A 21,074-nucleotide genomic window follows, 5' to 3' on the forward strand; every position below is an offset into this window, starting at 1 on the left:
TACCCCCCCCCCTTCTACTTTATTCTCTTTCATATTAAGAACGACCTTGCGGGCACAGCTAGCGAATAGACATCATTCACAATTTGCGATATATGATCTTTGTAACGCTAATAAACAGGGGATGTGACAACAAATTCGGCCATTTAATAATCGTTTCTTACGGATTTCCAGTAAACGAGCCCGCGCACTAAACAACCGCTCAAATAATAAGTTGAAGCTCGGTGATGATTACTAGTTTTTGACTACCTTCTTGAATGGTTAGCAGGAAAAAAAAAACAATTGAGACGGGAGCTTTTCAAGGCGCTTAGTTCATGCCAACTCGGTAAACTTGCATTGCTTTTGAATGACCTTTTCGTAAGGTAATGGCAAACGCATCGCACAATTTGTAAGCATTGGTTTCAGAAGAAAGTTGTCTAACATAGCATTTTTATTTTGCACAGCAATGTTCGCACGATTTGGACAAACAGAAAAACACTGATACAAAGTCTTATCTCGCAAAGTGGACCTAAACACAGGTTATAGTTACGCTCTAGAAAGCTACTTATTGAAAAACGTTTTTTAAATCTTTTTTTTTTTTTTTTTGCATTCAGTCGTGCGAAATCTGAACCGACACCGTGAAAGCAACAGAACCCTCTCGCAAGCGTAAAGTTTGCTTTTTGACACAGCGCAGCTGCGCTGCTAGGAAGAGAGACCGTTTTCGTTGCCCGACACGTGTCGGAGCGTGAACACAAGGCAGCTTCATGGATTTCAGAGACATGTCGCACCGAAGCTAGAGAGAAACAGCGATCTAACGTTTTCAAAAACAGCTCTTTCGCACCCTTAGCTCCGCTCCTGGAATGGGCCTGAATACCCCTTTGAGTACTCTATTTGAAATGGTCTTGCTCTAAAGACGACCTTGAAAGAGGAGGTTCAGCAGCGAGCTTGATCGCTTACACTAATGTGAGAACTGGCGGGAATAGCTACCATGGCACGCCTTTAACAGGTTTGAAAATAACAGGTCTCAGCTTGTACTAAGAAGTAGCATCTGTCCAAAGGCATTGAGATTAACACCCTTCAATGTTTTTAATGAAGCAAGCATTAGAGGTGTTCCCATAAAGTCTTTTAACGCAGAGAAAGAGAGAGAGAGAGAGAGAGAGAGAGAGAGAGAGAGAGAGAAGGAGAAATAGTTAAACCAAGCACACATTCGATTGCTTACTCTACTCATTATAGGGAGAAGGGCATTGAAACTGACGTAAGAGGCACGAACGTGCAAATAGGGTGAGTTCGCGCTTACGAAAAAATGCGACGAGATACCTCTATTGACGAGGGGAGGCAAAGCGTGCAGATTTTGTTTCGACTAATCCTGAACAAATGAGACACTCGAACCTTGTGATGAGGTTTCGACAACTCCGCTTCTTTACTCACGTAATTAAGTAAGGAAGCTTTGGTAACAGGGGGCTGTGCTGGCTACACCTTGTCACACGAGGATGGTGCAGCTGTATAACAGACGTTTGCTAACAATTATCCTACAGGCGTTGATGAAAACAAGTTCACCCACTGAAACAGTCTCACCACCTTCTGAGGCTTCATTTTTGCTCAGATTAGGCTTTAAACGAACATCCCCTTTCCAGTTCATCTCATTCTCTCGGAACGTTGACGTTTAGCAGAGGCTCGAGCTTTGATCACTTATTAGACCCACGGACGTTTTTGCCGCGCTTCGAGCCGAGCGAAGGTGGTTCCGGCATTTATAGGGGCAGCAGGATTGAGCGACATTTCGTGTGACGTCTGGAACGTGCGACTACGTTTGCCTTGATGCGCATGCGTTGTGCGCGCACGGTGTTTGTGCCGCGGTGGATCAGTGTATGCAAATGTTGCTTCATATATTTCGTCGTTCACTAGGGAGAAGCAGCACGCCAAGCTACCATATCCCACTTCTCGCTAAAGCCAACAAATCCTTATGTCTAGAGAATTAGTATCCCTGGGTTACGAGGCGTAACGACCGGGTGACGTGTGGTCTGCTTATGTCAATATAAACGAAGGCAACGTAACAGCGGGTGCTGAAGGTGTAGGACGTTTCCACCATTTCGCGTTTCCACCATTTCGGCGAAGCTTCCTCGAAACGATCTCGCCCTAACGCATGCGCACATAGAGCGGCCGAAGCAAGCTAGATCGACTTCGCTCGTAGCAGGACGGCGTGAAGGCAAAGCAAGCCGCGACTTCCTTCGTGTTCGGCCGCAAACACAGCACGTCCGCGCTTCGGAACTCCCCGCTTATTGAGAACGCGGGAGATCCCTGTGGAAATAACGGACGCCGAGGCTATCGCGAGGCGGTCGTCCCATGTCGCCTCGATATCGCCTACGCTCCCCCTCACTCTTTAACACGCCCTCTCTCTCTCCCTCCCTCTAAGGAAGACGGCGGAATTAATGAAAACAACGGCCTCGGTCCGCGGGTCGCCGTTGTTCAATGTCGACGAGCAAATGGGAGTGTCGCTGTCAGGTCCGAGCGCGTTATTTTCAAGGTCGCGTAAGAATTGATGACCCCTGCGTCGGGGCCGCTCGTTTGTCGTTTCCCCGAGAGTGAATTGGCTTTCGCGAGCGAGATATGCTTTCGGTAGAAAAGAAAGACCTTTCGGGAGGCAGTCCCGTAGCGGGAATCGGGGGGTGAGTGCCCAGTAGATTCAGCGCAGAGGTTGACGGCGACGTACAGATAGCGTCGACGGGCGCAGGAGCGATATGCGATTCCCCGAAAAAGTAAAAAAACAAGGAGAGAGTAAAAGAAACAGAAATATATGACGGGGAGCGAGTTCATGCGGCGCTGTCGCAGGCTTGAATCCGTTTCCGCACCAGGCTTTTTGTTAAAATGAAGCAGTGTACCCGGGCTCTGCCGTCGGCGCGCTTCCAATCTTGAGGCGCGGACTTTATTTTATAGCTTGCGCAGCGTGCGTAATGGAGTCTCGGAAAAGCACAGCCCTTTGTTACATCGAGATCAGGTGCACTTTCTCATATACGGTCCACGATCTCGGCCGACGACGCCAGATTTTTTTTTTCGCAGCATCCTCTGTTTTCATTTTCGGCGATTGGACGAGACACTGGGAGTGAATTTCTTGCAAAATAAAGAAAGACAGTAAAGAAAAAAAAATGCTATCCTTGTTGCCGAGTTTGTGTCCGTGAAATGTTTCAGCAACATCGTCCTAACTCGTTCACATTGCGATCTCGCGCGGCCTTGCTCTGAGGCGTCAGGCTTTGCACGCTGAGCGAGAGCAATAGCCGTATTTGAAAGCGGGGGGAGTGCCTTCACGTCACAGTCTGTCAGAATAATGCGAAGGCGGCCCGGCGGCATATATGTCAAAACGGCCGTACAGCGTCTATATCTCCGTCTAAATTTGGCGCGCCTGTCTGCTTCGCAGTAAGGGTGGTTGATTTCGGCTTCGCGTCTTTTTTTATCTTGATCGCGGAGTGATTGACTCGACTGCTGTAAATTGCAATGTTCGACGAGGACTGTTGCATATACTATCGTGAAATGTCGGCGGCTGAAGTATGGACGCGGAAATTTCGCAGCCTGAAATTATGCGCATTCTACGTTGTCAGTAGCGATGCTAGAGCACAGTAAAACCTCCATAATTTAATAAAATGAACCAATTGCTTTCCGACTTCTAAAATAAAATAAAATCTAAAGTAAAGTAAATAAATAAAGTGACTACGTGGGGGAGCAGTAAAATTTGGCGGTTTCTACTATTTTACTATTTCTTCAGGTCGTTTGGCTCTGTTCATATGACAATCAAATGCCCTGAAAAAAATCGACGCTTAAAGTGCCTGGCAGGTGCGAACGACCTCTCGGATGAAGAAAAAAAAAAAAAAAGAAGGAAAAGAACGAAAAAAAAAAGAACCCACTGTTTGGAGTGCGATAGACAGATACGCCAAGAGATAGTTCGAGACATCCTATCAGATCTGATGACGGTGGCACCACTTACATTTTCTGGATTTCCTGGTTGTACTGGAAGGCTTTAGGAGAGACGTATTTCAGGCCACACTTGTGAACAGTCCTGCCAAGAAAAAACGGAACAAGGGCACCATGCAGGCGATCTCATAAACGACAAGCAAGAAATGCATCATAGTGACTATGCCACAATTCACGAGTCCTCTTGTTATTCGGGACCTTGCTACATATGATTACTTCATTGTGCTAGTTTCGAAAGAAACAGATAGCAAGCTACCTAAACAGTGGAACACGAGTAATGCACTGGTGTGTGAGGTGAGCCATAGCAAGATAGGGTGACGAAGTTGATTTCGATAATTCCTTAAGTAAGACGGTCACAGAACGATCCCCAAATGACGTCACCATAAGCCATAGAAAGCGTAGCAGAAAACATTTGCACAATGAAAAAGAAATGGCTGTGCAAGAATCCTTCCTGAGCAAGCAAGTGAGCGAACGGGCTTCTAGCGTTGCACGTCGTCTAACACTTCATCTAAAAAAAAAAAAAAAAAAAAAAAAAAAAATTGCAGCGTGTCTATTAGTCACGAATGTGTTCGCCAGAGTTACGTTTCAAGACTGGTCCCCCGAAAACGCATTTGTTCGTCGACGTGCGGACTGAGAAACTGATATTGCAATCGGAGAACCTGCTAATCTACCAGCCGGGGCCCACAGGCCCGACTAAATATATGCATCACATCAGAAAACATAACGGCAAGACAATAATCAAACAATCAGAGCTTTCACCACATCGCGTAAAGCCTGGGCCTTGCTAGCGCAAGTTCATCAGTACTCACCTGAAGCGGCGATTGACGAACCACATCACATACATCAGTGGTACCGTGTGAAAAAGAAAACTGAGCTGGTTATCTCAAGTCGTTTAAATTTGTGTTGTGCCTACGACTTCATTTTCATTGCGCTGTTATCATTAGCCATGAACGCACTAGGGGCTCGTGCCGAAGGAGCAATATACGTTCGCCGCCATGTTGGAAAGAGCTCTTTCTTCGTCGACCTACTGCTCTCCGTGGCCACGGCCAAATAAGTGTGGTAAGTGCCGCACTATGTCTTCACCCGAGATCCTTGACGCTTTTAGTTGCTGACTGCTACGTTTGCCGAAGCGACATGAGGATATGAGGCGAGATCATTGCTGAGAACTCAACTATACGAGAGCAGCGCATCGACCACATCTCTTACTAAATGTTGGCATTGCTACAGCAACCATTACTCACCGGGCGATCACGCGCTATTGGAGAACTTGTTGTGTTAGTTGGTGCTAGCTACAGTACTTAACGTAGCACACCGACAAAAACAACACTTAGAGACACGCCACAGGAGCTAATCACCGGCGTCACTACGCCTGCGACGTGCGAAGTGTCTTTCGTCGAGGTTGTGTCGATGGGCTACATACTATGCTTAAATACACCACTAAACTTTCCTAGTTAAACAGTTAAAGCTTCCCTCGTTGTCACACCCCCTTCCGTTTGCTGGCGGAAGTACTCCACGGAAATGTTTAAGTTACGCCCTTACTGTGAGCGGAAAAAACCCAGCGAGTTTTCAGCGCTGAGGATTTACCTTTCAAGGTCGCCTCGTCAAGCGGAGGAAAACGAAAGGCTCACGCCGACGAAACGCGCTACTATAGTCGCATGAAAAAAAAAAAAAAAAAAAAAAAAAAGCAAGAGAAGAAGACTGAAGGAAAGCAAAAGAAAATAACGTATATAAAGCAGGTAGGTTAATCCACGAAATCCGAACAGTGGCCCACTTATTCCGGCCGGGGCTTAATGCTCGTGCTTTTCCGGTCGCTAACGATGACTACCCCCGTGTGCGCACGGAACCGCGGGCCCAGTTCTTCGTCGAAGACGTTCTGCAAGGCGCACACATACATAGGAAAACAAAATGAACAGAGAAACAGATAGCCTATTTTACTTAAAAAAAACATATATATGTTTCCTGGATCTCATGTTCATAGCGGAAGCTGCGGCGAAGAAAGGTGGCGACACTGGACTTTAGCTGAACGTATACATATACACAAGACAAACGTGAAGAAAGACGTAAGAACAGTACCAAGAACTATACGAGAGAAAGACGTAAGATAGAGAGCTCAAAGACACGCGCAGCGACATGCCGGCTAAAGACCTCCTCGTTACATCGAAGAGTCCCGACACAGAGGCAAGCGATTCATCAGCCTGGCCGCTGCAGAGCGTGCTGGCGCGCATAAAATCTGGCGAAGCGGCGGACAGTATACCAAGAAGACGAGATTTCACTGGCGCACTGGTTGTCGTAAAAGAGACTGCGAGGACGGCGTCGCCGTTTGTCCTTCGGCTTTACAGCCGCTCGCAAGAACTGCCGCCGGCTCACACGCACAAAGCTGTTCGCCCCCCCTCCCCTCCTTCTTTCGAGTCCCGGTATCTGCTCTTGTCTTTCTGCCACGGCGACGTCGTTCCAACGCTCGCGACGCCAGCCCGTCGTCTCCACGAACCGCGTGCTCCACTTTTCAGTGGCCGGGCGATTAATCCTTTGGACTCTCAACAAAGACGAGGATATCGACGTATTGCGGGCTTCCCGACCAATAGAGCTCGGTACAAACCACCACCCTAATACCTGCGTTACGCTGACCTGTAGAGATCTAGTGCTCCGAGCTAGAATAGCCCGCCTTTCAGCCTTGCATCTGCTGTCGCGCGATACTTATCTGTTAGAACGCCGCGTAGAAACCGGGCCTGCTCTGCCCATAAAAGATTAGACGATAATTGGTAGCCTGGAAGACGTCGTGACTAGGACGGATTTGGGCTAGGAATTCACGATCAAGTTTTGCAACTGCGCACCCTGTTTGGCTATAGCCGGCGCGCTCTTCATGAAAACGAGCGTGACGCAATGTAAGACAGAGCAACAACAGGCGTGTAGACGGCACCGGTGGGATTAAGGTCAGCTTATTCGATTCGTAAAAAAACCTGCATGTGTACATGAACGTACAGAAGGAGGTCCCAGAGTACATAGCTGAAATATGCTGACATATTGCTAGCGCATTATTGTAACCTCTAGGTATTTGTAATTAAATCACATTTTTCGTAGTAGATGGCGGCAAGGGTACCCATCTTTGTGGAAACTATATAAGCACCAGCGAATGCCCTTCTAAGCGCTACGTTGTGGTGAGCAGTTCGAGGTTGGCCGTCATGTTTGTGACCCTTGTTCGCAAGAATTCAAAGAGCACGTGTCTTGCCGCGAACACAGCGTCTCTTCGTCCATCGCACAACAGAGTTAATGCACGCGCTTTCGGTATCGTTACGAACTCGAGCTATCCACCCCGCGCGCCCCCTTGCTCCAAGCTTGCAGGCAAGCTCCCGCAACAACTCAACCTCAAATATATTCCAGTGCATATAATTTACTAACTACTACGCTTTCTTCATTGGAATGGCCAACAGGCCTACGTGCGACAGATACAGCTGGGACGAGCCGCTCGCACACATTATCTGTGTCTGACCGCGCTATAAGGCAGAGAGGCAAGTGCTGGGCCAACACAGTGCTGGGCCAACTGGACAATCGTCCGCTATCCGAAGAAAGCGTTCTATGCCAGTGGTTCCAAAGCAACTACGCGCAGAAGGCTTTATTCGCGCAACTCAGTTTCCTGAGATGTAAGGGCCTTCATGATACCCCTCCGCTCAGGGTAGCCAACCGGAACTGTCTCTGGTTAACCTCCTTGCCTTTCCATGCATCCTCTCTCTCTCTCTAGAGCTTACAAATGCTGCGCCATTGTAGCGCCTTTTGTGAATCCTAAAGCTTGGTTTCTCTCCGAATGTGTTCACTGAGCTCCACCGCTGATTAGTATAGCGCGAAACGTAATTCACGCTTCACGATTTGTTCACGTGCCCCGGGACGTATACGTCATCCTTGCCGGACGCCCACCTCGACCTTAGGCGCCTCCGCACTTAGAAGGCGGGAGGCCAAGCACTCCGCGCATCCAACGCATCTCCACCCGCAGATCTAAACCCGAGGTTTCAACCTTGCCGCCTAAATCTCGGCGACTTTCACGGCACTAACATTGTCGCTCGGATTATCATCGTTGAAGGGAAGAGTGGTGGGTCTCCCGACAAATCGTTCCTGATGTTATAACGTCGCGCGCGTTTGACAGGTGGTGATTTTTCACTCGCGGAGCCCAAGGAGATAACAGCCGGGTTCGTGCGCTGAATATAAACCTCAAGCCCGGAATTTACAGCGACACTAGTCGGAGCACCCTTCGATCCCTTTATAAGTTTCAGTTCTTCAGTCCAAGATTGTTTAACTTTATATTGCTGTGCCGCATTTACTCTCCAAAGCAGGATGACATTTTAACTCCGAATAATTTTTCTAATTATAGCATCAAAATCTTTTAAACTTATTCAACATAATAAGAAAGGCTTCAGCAGGGTCTACCCTGATGGCTCATGATCGAGAATGTACCACGAATAGGCCGGGAATACAGTTCCTTAATACTAGGCTTGCAAGCTTACGATACTTCACTGACTTTCCGGTATGTTTCTACGTCTTTAACCAGTGTTCCGCCAACTTGGTTCACTGGGCAGTCCACAGTCTAATGGGTCTGCACAGCAGCCACATCGGGCTGCTGTGCGGAGGGAGCCTCGTTCGACACCACCTGTTGGACCAACTTTGGTCACTTAGTATGTTACACTGGTTATATGTGTCGCTCTTCAATGAACCTCTTTCACTTGGTCACTGCGGTATGTGATACTGGGTTTGTGGCGTTCTTCAATGACAACAGAAATCCTTTAACCAGTGCTGGGTTGTACAGAACCCGGGTCATATAACTATGTTCACACCATCTTGTCTGAATACGCGTCACGCTTGGGCTTCGAGGCGGCGTCACCAGATGACACTGCGTGTCCAAGGGGATGAGCGAGAAAGAAGTCCGGCTGCATAAACGTCTCGTATATGACGCGTTTCAGCACTGACAATATGTGTCGCTAAATTGTTTCAATGCTAATCGCATTAACGTCAACATTAATCTTCAGTTGGGTTCTGTTGCAATTTCTTTTTACTTGTTTTTATTTAGCAGTATGACAACACATTACAGTTTGCAACAGAGGGAACAATTTCCAATTTTGAATCATTGTCTTTTTTTTTCATTACATCTTTTGCAACCGCTGACTATAAGGCGGAGCTCACAGTCTGTCAGAATTAATGCAATGGCAGTCTTTTTCTGTGACCAGCAGCTCCCTGCTTTCGTGAATCACCAGGCTCCGTGTGCAAAGCTCGCGTGGAAGTCCAAAAGCGAGCTTAGATTAAACGCAACCACCGAAGCAACAGCGTTTGCAGCCGGATGCGCGCAGTCGGAGAAAATGCACAAACTGTGGCTTGGGGATAAGTAAGCTGCTACGCAACGAGCGGTGAAGCGACAGTTCTTTCTCAAGGACTGCAGTTGACACCACAGCTGTTGCAGCCTTCACCTGTGGCTGCACGTCGAGCGACAGCTTTTTTTACACCTCGAAGCCGAAACTGCACAAGAGATAATATCGCTTTAATGAAATATTTTCGTGCGCGTTGCGGTATCTTGCTCTCAGATTACCACATTGCTCGCATGCAAGATGTATAACGGAAAATAGAAACTGTCGTTTGTATGCTGCTTCTTCTTCTTCTTTCTGGGGTTTTACGTGCCAAAACCAGTTCTGATTATGAGGCACGCCGTAGTGGAGGGCTCCGGATTAATTTTGACCACCTGGGGTTCTTTAGCGTGCACTACAACGCAAGCACACGGGCGTTTTTGCATTTCGCCTCCATCGAAATGCGGCCGCCGGGGCCGGGATTCGATCCCGCGACCTCGTGCTCAGCAGCGCAACGCCTTAGCTGACTGAGCCACCCCGGCGGGTATTTTGTATGCTGCTTTAACTCTTACAGTTTTCAGGAAAACGACGACTTTCACTCCCGTTCCGCAACGTGGAGACATATATATCCTTCCGCTAGTCAGGAGATGTAAGGAGCACCGAATAATTATCCTATCCTATACTGTCTCCTACTTGGTTTTCTTCGTCATTTCCTTGCGCCACAATTGATTCGTTAAGCTATGCACCAACTCGCCCAACGCATTATACCTTGCTAAATAATTATCAATCGACAGAAAGAACGCGCTGATGCACAAACGTAAAAATTCAATAACATGTGCTGTGACCGTTGCCGACGTTTCGCGGCATGGCTTCGTTCACGAGACAATGAGTTTCCAACTTGACAGGGAACTGTATATTTCTGTATGTGAGTCACTTTACACCACCCAACGTAGACGAATAAGAAAATGTCGTAACATACAAAGAGGTACGTATGTCAATGTTTGACCGTAAAAAAAGGCGCCCGGAATTGCGAATAGAGTGAATGCTTTCTGAAAACGTGCCAAAAAGTTCTACACTCATAAGCATTACCTTAATTTTACCTAACGATCAAGCAATTTCTGCGAAGGTAAGCTGACTGGTTTTAAACCCAACAACCTGAATACAGCCTAGGACTTCAATTTTTTTTTTCATTACTCCGCGTCGCTCAATTAAATAAAAAGAAGAAGAACGGAAACGTTCGCGCTTCTTGCAAAAGTAGACGGGCGGTTCTACTCACAGTGTCTTCAGGGAAGGGTACCACTGCAGCTGAGTCTCGTTGAGCTCCACGAAGTTTCTCTGGTTCTCGATACTTCTGCAAAGCAAATAAAACAACACACATACCTTAACTCGAGCATCAGACGGCGAAATGCACCCACGCCTCGCTGCACACCGTATCGTCGACTAAGTTTAGCGATTATTTCTGGAAAGCTTATGCGCTCAGGAGCGGAGGTTTTGTTCACGGTATACCACAGAGCATGAGTTGAAGTAAGCTGCATAACCATTGGATAATCGATGTTCTTTCACTTTGCCTCAGAAGCAGAAGCAGCACAGACGTAATTTTACCCCAGCTTAGCTAGTTTATATATATATATATATATATATATATATATATATATATATATATATATGCAACAAGTGAGCATACAGAAGCAAAAACAGATTATTCTTTATTAGAATTCTACAAGAAAAGGAGCTGCCAGCATCGACCAATAGGCCAACACTTTCAAAACAAACGTGTAAACACATCCACACACACACAATAAGGAAGAAGCGATGACGAGAAAAATTGGTGCAATATCATATAAACTCGTAGATGCATTTCCTTTTTGCTCAATACGACCTAGCACACTCACAAACGTTCGGAGAGCTCAAGTTAGTCAGCGTTGAACATTTGTTATAAAGTAACGCTTCCGCTATTCAACATCACTCCGCGCCTCTGCATGCCGCAACTATATATTACCGATCATTTTCTCCTATGTTTCCACTCTATCTAACGGCTACGGAATCAGGGTCAGGTCCACACGCTGCGAATTTCTCGTGCGGTAAAAGAAATATGTACTGCACAGCAGTGCGATAGGAACACACAGAAACGAACCTGCATTACAAACTCCAGCATCTGTATGGCAAGGCCCGACGCTAAAGCAAAACGCTGTCGACGCGTTCTGTGTCTGGCGAATCGATCAATCAGAACAACGAGAAAGGTAAGAAAACGAGAAGAAGATGCATTGCAATCACTGTTTTTTCTGTGTCCTGTTTTCCCTATGCTGGCAGTAACACTGTTTTGCCGGTTAACTAGAACCGCGGCTACGCTTTGCCGCGCTAAAACCGTGGTTTATTTTACCATATGATTGGGGCTATCGTTCCGTTTATCTTTCAAGAACGAAAACGAATGGGTCGTTAGGAACTGTGTGGACGGAAATGTTCACTTCCTTACGAAACTCCATACTACAAATACGCTTACACAATTTGTTCGAGTGAGCATATCGCAAACATACTGGAGTGACAGAGTGTTCCGCATGCGTGCTTTTTTAAAAGCGCCTCCGCAGTGCTCATTCAACGTCAGTCGTAAAACAGGGGGATTTGCTCACTGTGAAGTTCGCTTTACCGCGTCGCCCTATCGCCCATGCAGCGCCGGAACTGGTCATCGGTCAAACAAATGCAAAGTGCCGACCGCACATGCTTGCGTTGAAACGTAGCACGTGATGTTGTCAAGAGAAACGCCCGCTATCTTCTATCTTACAAAATATGGTATTTAGAGTCGGAACCGTACTTTTTAAAAAAGGGAAAACAAAGAATGAGACCGCTCGTGTCTTTGCTACGTTGGTAACTCACATTGTCGTACGGGTTGCTTAACACAGAGTATACTATTCCAGAAAAAAAATCTAGATTTGGCTGCTTCTGAATCAACACGAGTTACAAGCACCCAGTTGCAAGCCCCATAACCCTCGGTTCATTCGTCTTCTGAGATGAAGACATCGGTGGCAGTGATAGACGAGCTGCCACAATCACAAGGATGTACACGCGGGCGACACGTCAGCATCGCCTGTCGGCCGACCTTAGAGTCTGCCCCAATTTCGGCTCCAACCGCAAATTGATTTTGCCGCGGTACTCACTGTAACCTGGTTACTGAAAGGGCTATTGAAGCACCTTCCATGGACGACGCTGACGTCGCCCGAGGACATATTAACGGCGTCGACAACGTGCACTGCGCTGAGCAAGCCCGTCACCAATACCTTATCTTCGATTCGGTGACGGATATGCAACTGGACTCGACGTGTCGGGGCCGTCATCACAGTCAACGCTTAACGCTATCAGTTTCGAGGTCAAGAAACCATTACTTGCCAGTATATTATCTATTTTTGACCATAGCCTTTCCTCATTATTTCCTCTCTCAGGAGCCCTACGGACTTGAATATCGCTGACAGAAGTAATAGGCACCAAGAAATATACTGTAGGAAAGAAATGAGCCTATTGGATACGAACCAAGTCGATTCAAGGCTTCGAACTTATATGTCACCATGATGGAGTTGTTCACTAAACTTAGTATCGAACTCTGAAATACTATGTCTTCTATGTTTTCTCGAAGGCAGCGATACATTTGTAATATTTTCGTGTGCGTGCTTATCTAGCTTAGGATTCCTTTCCCCATTTGAGGAGGAGCAGGAGCGGGGGAGATGGTGCATTCGGAAGACAAGAGAGCCTTCATATAGCAGTCATCGAGTTTGCAAAAAGATGTATCTTATCACAAGCGCCAAGGCACCGTAACAGTGCTGCAGCCTGGAATAAGAAGCAGTAAGGTTAAAAAAAAAATGGCAAAGGTTGATGGCATGGAAGGCCTGCTACCGTGGGTCAAACGAAAAAAAAAAAAAAAAAAAAGCACACACGCACACAACGCACACGCACGAAAGAAGGTGCGTGATATGGTTCCTAGATATCCCTGTGGCCAAACTGTAACCTATGCGCACAGGGTCAGCGTTGTGTGACCGAAAGATTTTACTACGCCTATATTGGGAGTGTTTACAAGCTTCAGCTCCAAAAGTGTTTCAGGGGCCCGTAAAACAGGCTCCGATCTTTAACATCGCAAGGACAATGGTCGACGACTCTCGAGCTCCTCAAGCAGCCTGTCCACGTAAAGTGTTCGCGCTTTCCGTGGGTTTCTTTTAATGGTGGGCTCGCAGTTCTCTCTAGTCGTATAACAGCGTGGAATGGCGACGGCAGCGAGCACGCCATAATCGACACGCAGTCACAGGACAGGGCGACACCTCTAGCGATACGAATGGGCAGCGGCTGTTGCCGTGGTCGGGCCCGCCATATGAGCGGGCCAGCTGCTCCAACACTGTCGTATATATTGCCGCAGCGGCGATATAGGCTCCGCGACGACGAGGCGTTGAGTGGCGCAAAATGAAGCGGCGCAGCAGGCATGCTGGAGAGCCGAACGCCGAGTGCTCTTCAGGTGATGGCCGCTCGAGAGGAGTGGCGGGGTTAGCGTCACGGGTGTCATCACAGGCTATGGAACGTGCCGCGTCTACAGCTGGCTGAGAACCCCTCCAGGTCAGTAACGACAGAGGGCGTGTCACCGAGAGGAGCCTCGGTGATCGTTCGACGAGCGCTCAAAGCGCCTGAAATGATACACCTTTTTGCACATGCTGTGTTTCTGTTGGGGAGTGCCGTAAGTAGTAGAAAAAGTAGTGCGGGGGGCAGTTTTTACACTTGTCCCTAATGGGGGAATTACAGTTTACAGAACACCGAAACACTGGAAAGAGACGTGCGCAGCATTACTGGTCGCGCGTCTTGTGACGCTGACGTCGAACACGAGTACACAGATATGAAATTGCAACGAATATGTTCTACCTATCTGCTGATAAGAAGGCGGCGGCAGTAACGATAATTACCGTAAAGATGATCTCTCTTTGTTTGTTCCCCTTCTTTGGGAACACTGACACAGCAGGGAACGTTTCTTAAGCGTTGTGGTTGAAGAAAGTGTCACAAGCTGACGCAACCAGCACCTCTGATCCTGCATACCGTAAACTCTAAACTCCGTAAACTGTAGTACGTTTGCAGACAGGCAAAACTGCCTTCTCGTGGCATATATTAGGAAGTGACTGGGGCTGGTATTTATGATATTTGGCATATAGTATGGCTGGCCAAATGATTGTCAAGAAATGGGCATGCCTCGAGCACTGGGTGGCTCAACTGCGCAGCGGCGACATGTGCCCTAATACCATAAAATATTCACTGAAGCCACTTGTTTCACAGAAAAGTTCGCAAGCAGGAAAATGTTATGCACGAAAAGAAATAATATTCAATAAACCTAAAGCAACCTGAGAAGCCTAAAAGCACAAAGAGTAGATGGAAAATAAGAAACAGTGGATAATAACATATATAAAAAAAGGAAGGGGATCGAGAAGGATATGTTCTATGATAAATCAAGGGGCAATGTACTTCTTTTTGAAGCTCGCAAGCACGCTAAGAGCGCGAAGATAGATATGTAGGTTTACTGAAGAAGATGACCTGTTGAAAGGTAATGCGGAAGCAATTGTACATATCTTGCTTTAATGTCAGATTAACCATCCAGCAGTAAATAAAAATGGGGTCAATCTCGATGAAGTTTTAGGGAGGATAAGTATGGGGAGGGTAAGCATTGGCACGGTTAACATGAGCAAGATTTGATTGGAAGATTAGTGCAGCATAATTAAGTTCAGAAGAATGAGAAGGATGTCTAATAGAAATTAGTAAATGGCTGCCGTATGGTGTGGTCATGCGTTTACTATAAACAGCGAGGAATGGATATAAATATTAAAGCGCAAATATAGTGGCATTAAAGCTGATATTACCTTAAGTAGTAGGACGGAGCGTGGTGGTACTGCCGCCTCCCAGTTACAAAGCAATATTTCGCTCATAATCACCATCATGGAGTGAGGGAACAGCGTCGAGTCGAGGTTTGCTTCATAATGCGAGATTAAATGTCCCCAAAACTGTGGGGCGCTCATAAACAACGAACTTCTGAGTCGTTAGCCCGCACATTAAACATAAACCTACTCTTACGTAATAGTGCTTTCTAACTGGCCGCCACTCCAGTGTCCGCCAATCGTGATAGCGAGCTACACGATAAGGAGAACTGTGGTGGCGAGGAGACCAATCGGCACGTTCTGTGTAACTGTCCGTGCTAGAGCGTACGGCCATGACTGCTCGGCATTGCGCCAGCTCACTTTGCTCACAGACCAAAGCACTGAACAAAAAACTTCGGAATGCCGAGCTAACAACATTGCAGCAGAGGGCGACGAAGGCATCGCCACAGTTTTTGAGGGGAACGAACCTGCACCAACGGCTCTAGCCTGAAACGGTGTTCATCCTGTGTTGTGATAATGAGCGGCGATTGTGACTGGCAGTGATCGTGTGTGTGCGGGTGCACTCTCTATCTCTTTATTCTTTTTTATCTTTCTACCTCCTCCTTTCCCAAGTGTAGGGTAGCCAACCGGATTTTCCGTTCTGGTTAACCTCACTGCGTTTCTCTCTCTCTCTCTCTCTCTCTTTACGCGATAAGGATATCATTGCTGCAGTGACAGCCAATCACAGAGCACCAGTAATACACGTCTGAAGCAGAGCTCATATCGCTAAAAATGTCGGTGTGTTTAAAGGGACACTAAGCGAAAAATAAGTCAGTTGTGCTCGTCAATTGACCTTTCACAATAAAAAAGAAAGAAAGAAGAAAGGGCCATTATTACCACGGGAGAATACTTGGTGTGTGAAAAAAAAAAAAAGAATACAATCCCTAGCCGTAACGTCATGGATTTTGACAGCGTCTACGTGGACCTAGTCATATTTTGATCTGTGAAGATGGGCTACACTGTACCCTAAAATGGCCAGAAACTTATCGTTTGAAGAGCCTTTTACTTGGGCACAAATGCTTCGATACGGAAACTTATAATAAAATTCGTGACGCCACACTCGTTACAATTCGAATCGATGCCAAATTAAAAAAAAGAGATTAATTTTGACTTTCATTTTCTCTTTATATCATCAACCTATTACCAGAATAAAGCTCCGAAAGGATACTTCTTCAATCTAAATACATTTACTGGGGCTCATTAGTGTCCTTTTAAAACAAGGTGCTCATGTCGACCCAGGGCCGAAACTCACATTCGCCTATAAAGCAGTTATATAGAAATCTATGCGTGCATTCGCATCAGCGCGCGCTCCTACATCGCTGAGTTGCGTATTTGCGGAGATTAGGTTCGTGCGTGTTCGCGCACATTGCAGACAGGAGAGCGAGAGCAGAGAATTCCAAGGGCATTTTCGTTGACAGCGCTATGGGCCGAGCAGCCTTTCAGCCTAGACAGTTTAGTAAAGACTCTACCGTGCAATAGAGTCTACACTACATTTAGGCCACTATAGTGAGCACAAGTTTTACATCCAGCCTTGCAACATCTCCGCAACAGATTTCACGATGTTCAATAACAGACATTCGGGATAGTTGGTATACATTTCCTACTACTTTTATACAGCGCGACACTAAATAAACAACGAAAAAAAAATGGATGAAAATAGACTGTTTTTCTAGTATCTTGTCAGTTGTCATTCTATATAGCATCGCGGTGCATTCAAGTAACGATTAGCACGAAGACGTTGCTCCTTTGTATTTGATGGTTTTGTGACTCTCTCATCATCGTGCACGGGCAGATTATTTTCGATTGAGACGGTGCAAGTACTACCCCGTCGCGCCATTTAAGCATCAAAAGCTTCTTTGCGTCATTGCGAGCGTATCTGGAAATGCGCGATCTAATCCGATTGCGACAAAAACCAATTGAAATTCAATGGAATCCAAGGGAATTCATCGGGAATTCATCTGGAATCCAACAAAATTTATTAACGCAACAAACGGCACACCTATAAGAGCTTTCTTCTCTTAGAAGGATAGATTAAAGGATTAATCTATCTGGGCACGTAATCGCTTAGTTGCAAAACGCGTTACAAGTGATGAACAGTTCTATAACATTTTAATTAACCACTTGACGAAAGTTTCGCTTCACATAGATTGCAATGTAGGCGTTAGATGTGCCTGTATACTTTTATTTGAGTGCGTTTGCTTCCCTTCTCCGCTTTCCTTTTCATCTTACTGTCTCCCCTTACCCGTCCTCAGTGCATACAGTACAGGTTATGCGTGGTGCGGTGCGTAAGTGGGCGTTTCACTCGAAGATCCGCGTTTCACCAACCTGCATCTCAGAGGCAAGAACAAATTGCAAGCGTGTACGCAGACACAGGCAACCTTGGTCGCACTCTGCCAACTGGAGCAGGAGCTGTCAATGACGAAAAGGCCCCACAGTAAGGTGCACCTGAACAACGCTTAACCTTAACAAAAAATTAAAAAAAAAGTTTTGCTGACAGCATCGAACAATGACAGCGACAAAAAGCCCCTATATTACGCGTAGTAAGTCTACCAATCTTTCAGACAGTATCAGATGCAATGAACGTCCGCAGAGGCGCACAAGCAACCTGGGCAGGAGAGTTTGCTGTTTTTAAATTTCGAACTCTCGGTAGTTTTAGCTTGTTCGAAAAGGTATTGAAGCTTACAAAATACCGGAGGCGTACACGTTAGCAACTGCGCCGGTGGCGCGATCCTATGATGCTGACTTTAACCAGAGCTACATTATTGCTATTGCAGACGATGTGCTCTGCTGGCGTAAATGCGTCGGCTGTAACACAGCCATTATTACACACGTTTGTTTCTTTCGTCGAGAACAGCGTTCAACGCAACATCGTTTCGAACACTTTCTGGTTGAACAAAGCGCCCCAATAAGGTGCGGCGGTCGTCTATACGTCTCTAGCGTTCCGGTATTTCGTAAACTGCAGGTACGCATACTGACAGGCTAATAAAGCTGCCGATTGAATGTCTGAAGATGGGCTTTGTACGCTGGTCGCCCGAATTCCGATACGGCGGCAGCGTCGTTCGAACCCGTTCCTAACCCAAGACAATGAATATTCGGGTGGCCGCAGTCTGTACCTGGTCGGCTTTTTATACTAAATACATTCACGCCACATAATTTCTAATGCATTAGTAAGGACGAGCAAGATGCCTATGCAAAATGAGAAGGCATGCGAGTGCTTCAGTTTATCGTCCCGCAGCGAAACACGCGTCGACGGGCTGACGTCGACGCGAATGAAACAAAACAGCGATCATGATGCGCGTTTAGTTGGCAACGCTTTGCATGTCCCATGTCGTAATGCGTACGGTAGAGGCGATGCGAGAAGGAGGTTATCGACGCGTATACACCGATAAAGGTTAAAGTTTGAAATCTGGAATCTGGAAAACATGGTTGTTGTAGCACCCCTTCACCCAGTCACGCAAAAAAATAAAGAAAGACAGAGAGAAAGAGAGAGAGAGAATGAAAGGAAATCACCAGTCCTTGCCCTGTCGAGAAAATGGGGGTAAGCAAAGGTTGTCGTGTGTGTACTTGACCTACTACGTACTTTCCCTTCCCTTTCCTACTACTTTTCGTTCCCTTTCGTGGTATTTTTCGTTCCCTTTCCTTCTACTTTTCTTCCCCGTTCGTGCAACTTTTCCTTCCATTGCGTTGTACGTTTCCTTCCCTCGACGCATACATTTAATAAACGTTTATGTTATATTACCGTGACATGTCGTGAACTTTACGTTGCCCTGACAAAGGTCAGATACACACACGACCTAGCTTCGCTTACCCCCATTTTCTCGACAGAGGAAGGGCTGGTGCGTTTTTTTGTTTTTTTGTTTTTTTTTTGTTTGTTTTTTTCTACACGCGGACACGATCCTGGGGGGACTAGCCCTTAACAGGTTTGCTTAAAAAAAAAAAAGAAAGAAAGAAAAACCACAGAAAAAAAAGGGGGACTGACGGTACTGCTCTGAACAAAAGCGCTCTGAGGTGCTGCGATTCTCTGAAAGAATGCTAGACATCTCAAACCTAATGCCCTGTGCTCCGCTTCTATTGACTTCTTAAATGCTGTCTCATAGTAAACGAGAAACTCTCATAAAGGAAGACCAACCAAGTACGGCGTTGTCTCAGACCGCAGCAAAAAGCGCTGGCTGTTATTATTATTATTATTATTATTATTATTATTATTATTATTATTATTATTATTATTATTATTATTATTATTATTATTATTATTATTATTGTGTTTTTGCGCAGTGTGCTATATAACGTACTCCGTCGATCTCGCTATATTCAGTGACTTCTTTCCCGTTAAGCGGATAACCACTAAGAACTCTTTATCTCTGTCACTTCTGTTTTCCTTTTTCTCTCTTTTCTCCCTTCCGTGTTTCATCACGGCAAGCGCAGAGTTGCCGTTCCACTTCCTCGCTCGGTACTCCCCCCTCTCTTCACTCCCCTCGCTCTCTCCCATCCTCATTCGACCTAAATGCTTAGCGCCTGTGCACGTGCGCCACTTGGGTGCAATCAGTTAGCCGTGAATAACAAGCGACCTCCGCGCCTGCCTCGATCCCCGCATACTAATCGCTGCCACTGAGATGCCGCTGGAACACGAAGCCGAACGCGTGGCGGGGTAGGCGGGGCAACACACGCTCGTTGATGGGAAAAGTGTTGGACATTTATTTTGCACGACCTTGCGGTTAAGCGTGGTTAAACACAACTCCAGGTATGTATAGTATAGCTAGCAACAGAAGGAGAGAAAGCTCTCTATTTAAAGGCAGGGTGGTTAACCGGCATCCCCCCTCCCCTCCTTTTTTTTTCTACCAGTAAGAAAGAAAGAAAGAAAGAAAGAAAGAAAGAAAGAAAGAAAGAAAGAAAGAAAGAAGCGACTCCACTCCGAAGCTATTCTGTAACGAGAGACACTTGATAAGTGAGACTCACCTATGCTGCTGCGCAAATGCGCGCAGCATTGCATGACTTGGAAGCCGTGCGCTGTGAGGGGGACTGCTCATTAGGAAAAATACATGGTATCGCGAAAGATGCGCGGTCCTGCGCAAAGCTCGAATGACAACGCGGCAAGGACAATGCCAGACGAAGATAATTACGTGGTAGGAGTGCGCGTTTTCTTTTCTCTCTCTTTTTTTTTTTTGCGTGCGTGCGTTCTTGTCGGCGTCGTCTTCACCCTCTCTCGCTGGGGCGGAGCGGCGATCGTTAACAGCGGCAATGACGGCGCGAAAAGCTGATGCTAACGCATCCTGGAAGGGGCGCGGCGCGAGCTCCTGCGTTATTCACACGGTCGGAATGGCCCCCGCGATCCACTGCGACCGCGACGCTCGACCCTGAGGCGCCCGAGGCGCACAAACGCAGCCACGTGTGTTTATCGCGGTAGCATTATTTCGCGGGAAGCGATACATCTACTGTTGTGGTGCTGTTCCCGTTTAAATTTTACAGTACTAAAGGGAACGCGCGACAATTTTTTATTTTTTTGGATGGGGGGGGGGGGGGGGGGGGGAGAGGGAGGTAGGCGTTTATTATTACAGCGAAGCTGTATATGCCTAGGCTGAAACACTCGTGGTGAGACCACAGAAACCCTCCGGCGGGAATAAACCTATCGAAAACCTATCTCGTTCACATGGTATATACCAAAATTGGTATGGAAGGGTAAAAATGTGTGACTGACATGATTGACAGGTCGTGACATCAATAACATCACATGCTCGTCAGCTACGTCGAGATTAACGATAATAAAATCACGTGTGGCGCATACTTACGCGCATGGGTATGCGGGTATGAGCAAGAGATATATGCGGGTATTAGCAAGGGATATGCGGGTAACAGCCAGGGACAAGAAAGAAAGAAGCAAAGAAGGAAAGGA

General features: G+C 46.6%; 1 protein-coding gene across 1 annotated transcript in view; it reads right to left on the minus strand.

Annotated features, from left to right (window-relative positions):
* Positions 1-21,074, minus strand: part of LOC119446670 (high affinity nerve growth factor receptor) — a 145,400-nt gene that overhangs the window by 37,126 nt on the left and 87,200 nt on the right. The window contains exons 2-3 of the mRNA XM_037711166.2: positions 10,534-10,608; positions 3,950-4,021 (exon numbers count right to left, since the gene is read on the minus strand). Of these exons, the coding sequence (XP_037567094.1) occupies positions 3,950-4,021; positions 10,534-10,608 (147 nt within the window). The remainder of the gene's footprint in view (positions 1-3,949; positions 4,022-10,533; positions 10,609-21,074) is intronic.

This window comes from Dermacentor silvarum, chromosome 3 (genome assembly GCF_013339745.2).
Source record: "Dermacentor silvarum isolate Dsil-2018 chromosome 3, BIME_Dsil_1.4, whole genome shotgun sequence".
Taxonomy (NCBI): domain Eukaryota; kingdom Metazoa; phylum Arthropoda; class Arachnida; order Ixodida; family Ixodidae; genus Dermacentor; species Dermacentor silvarum.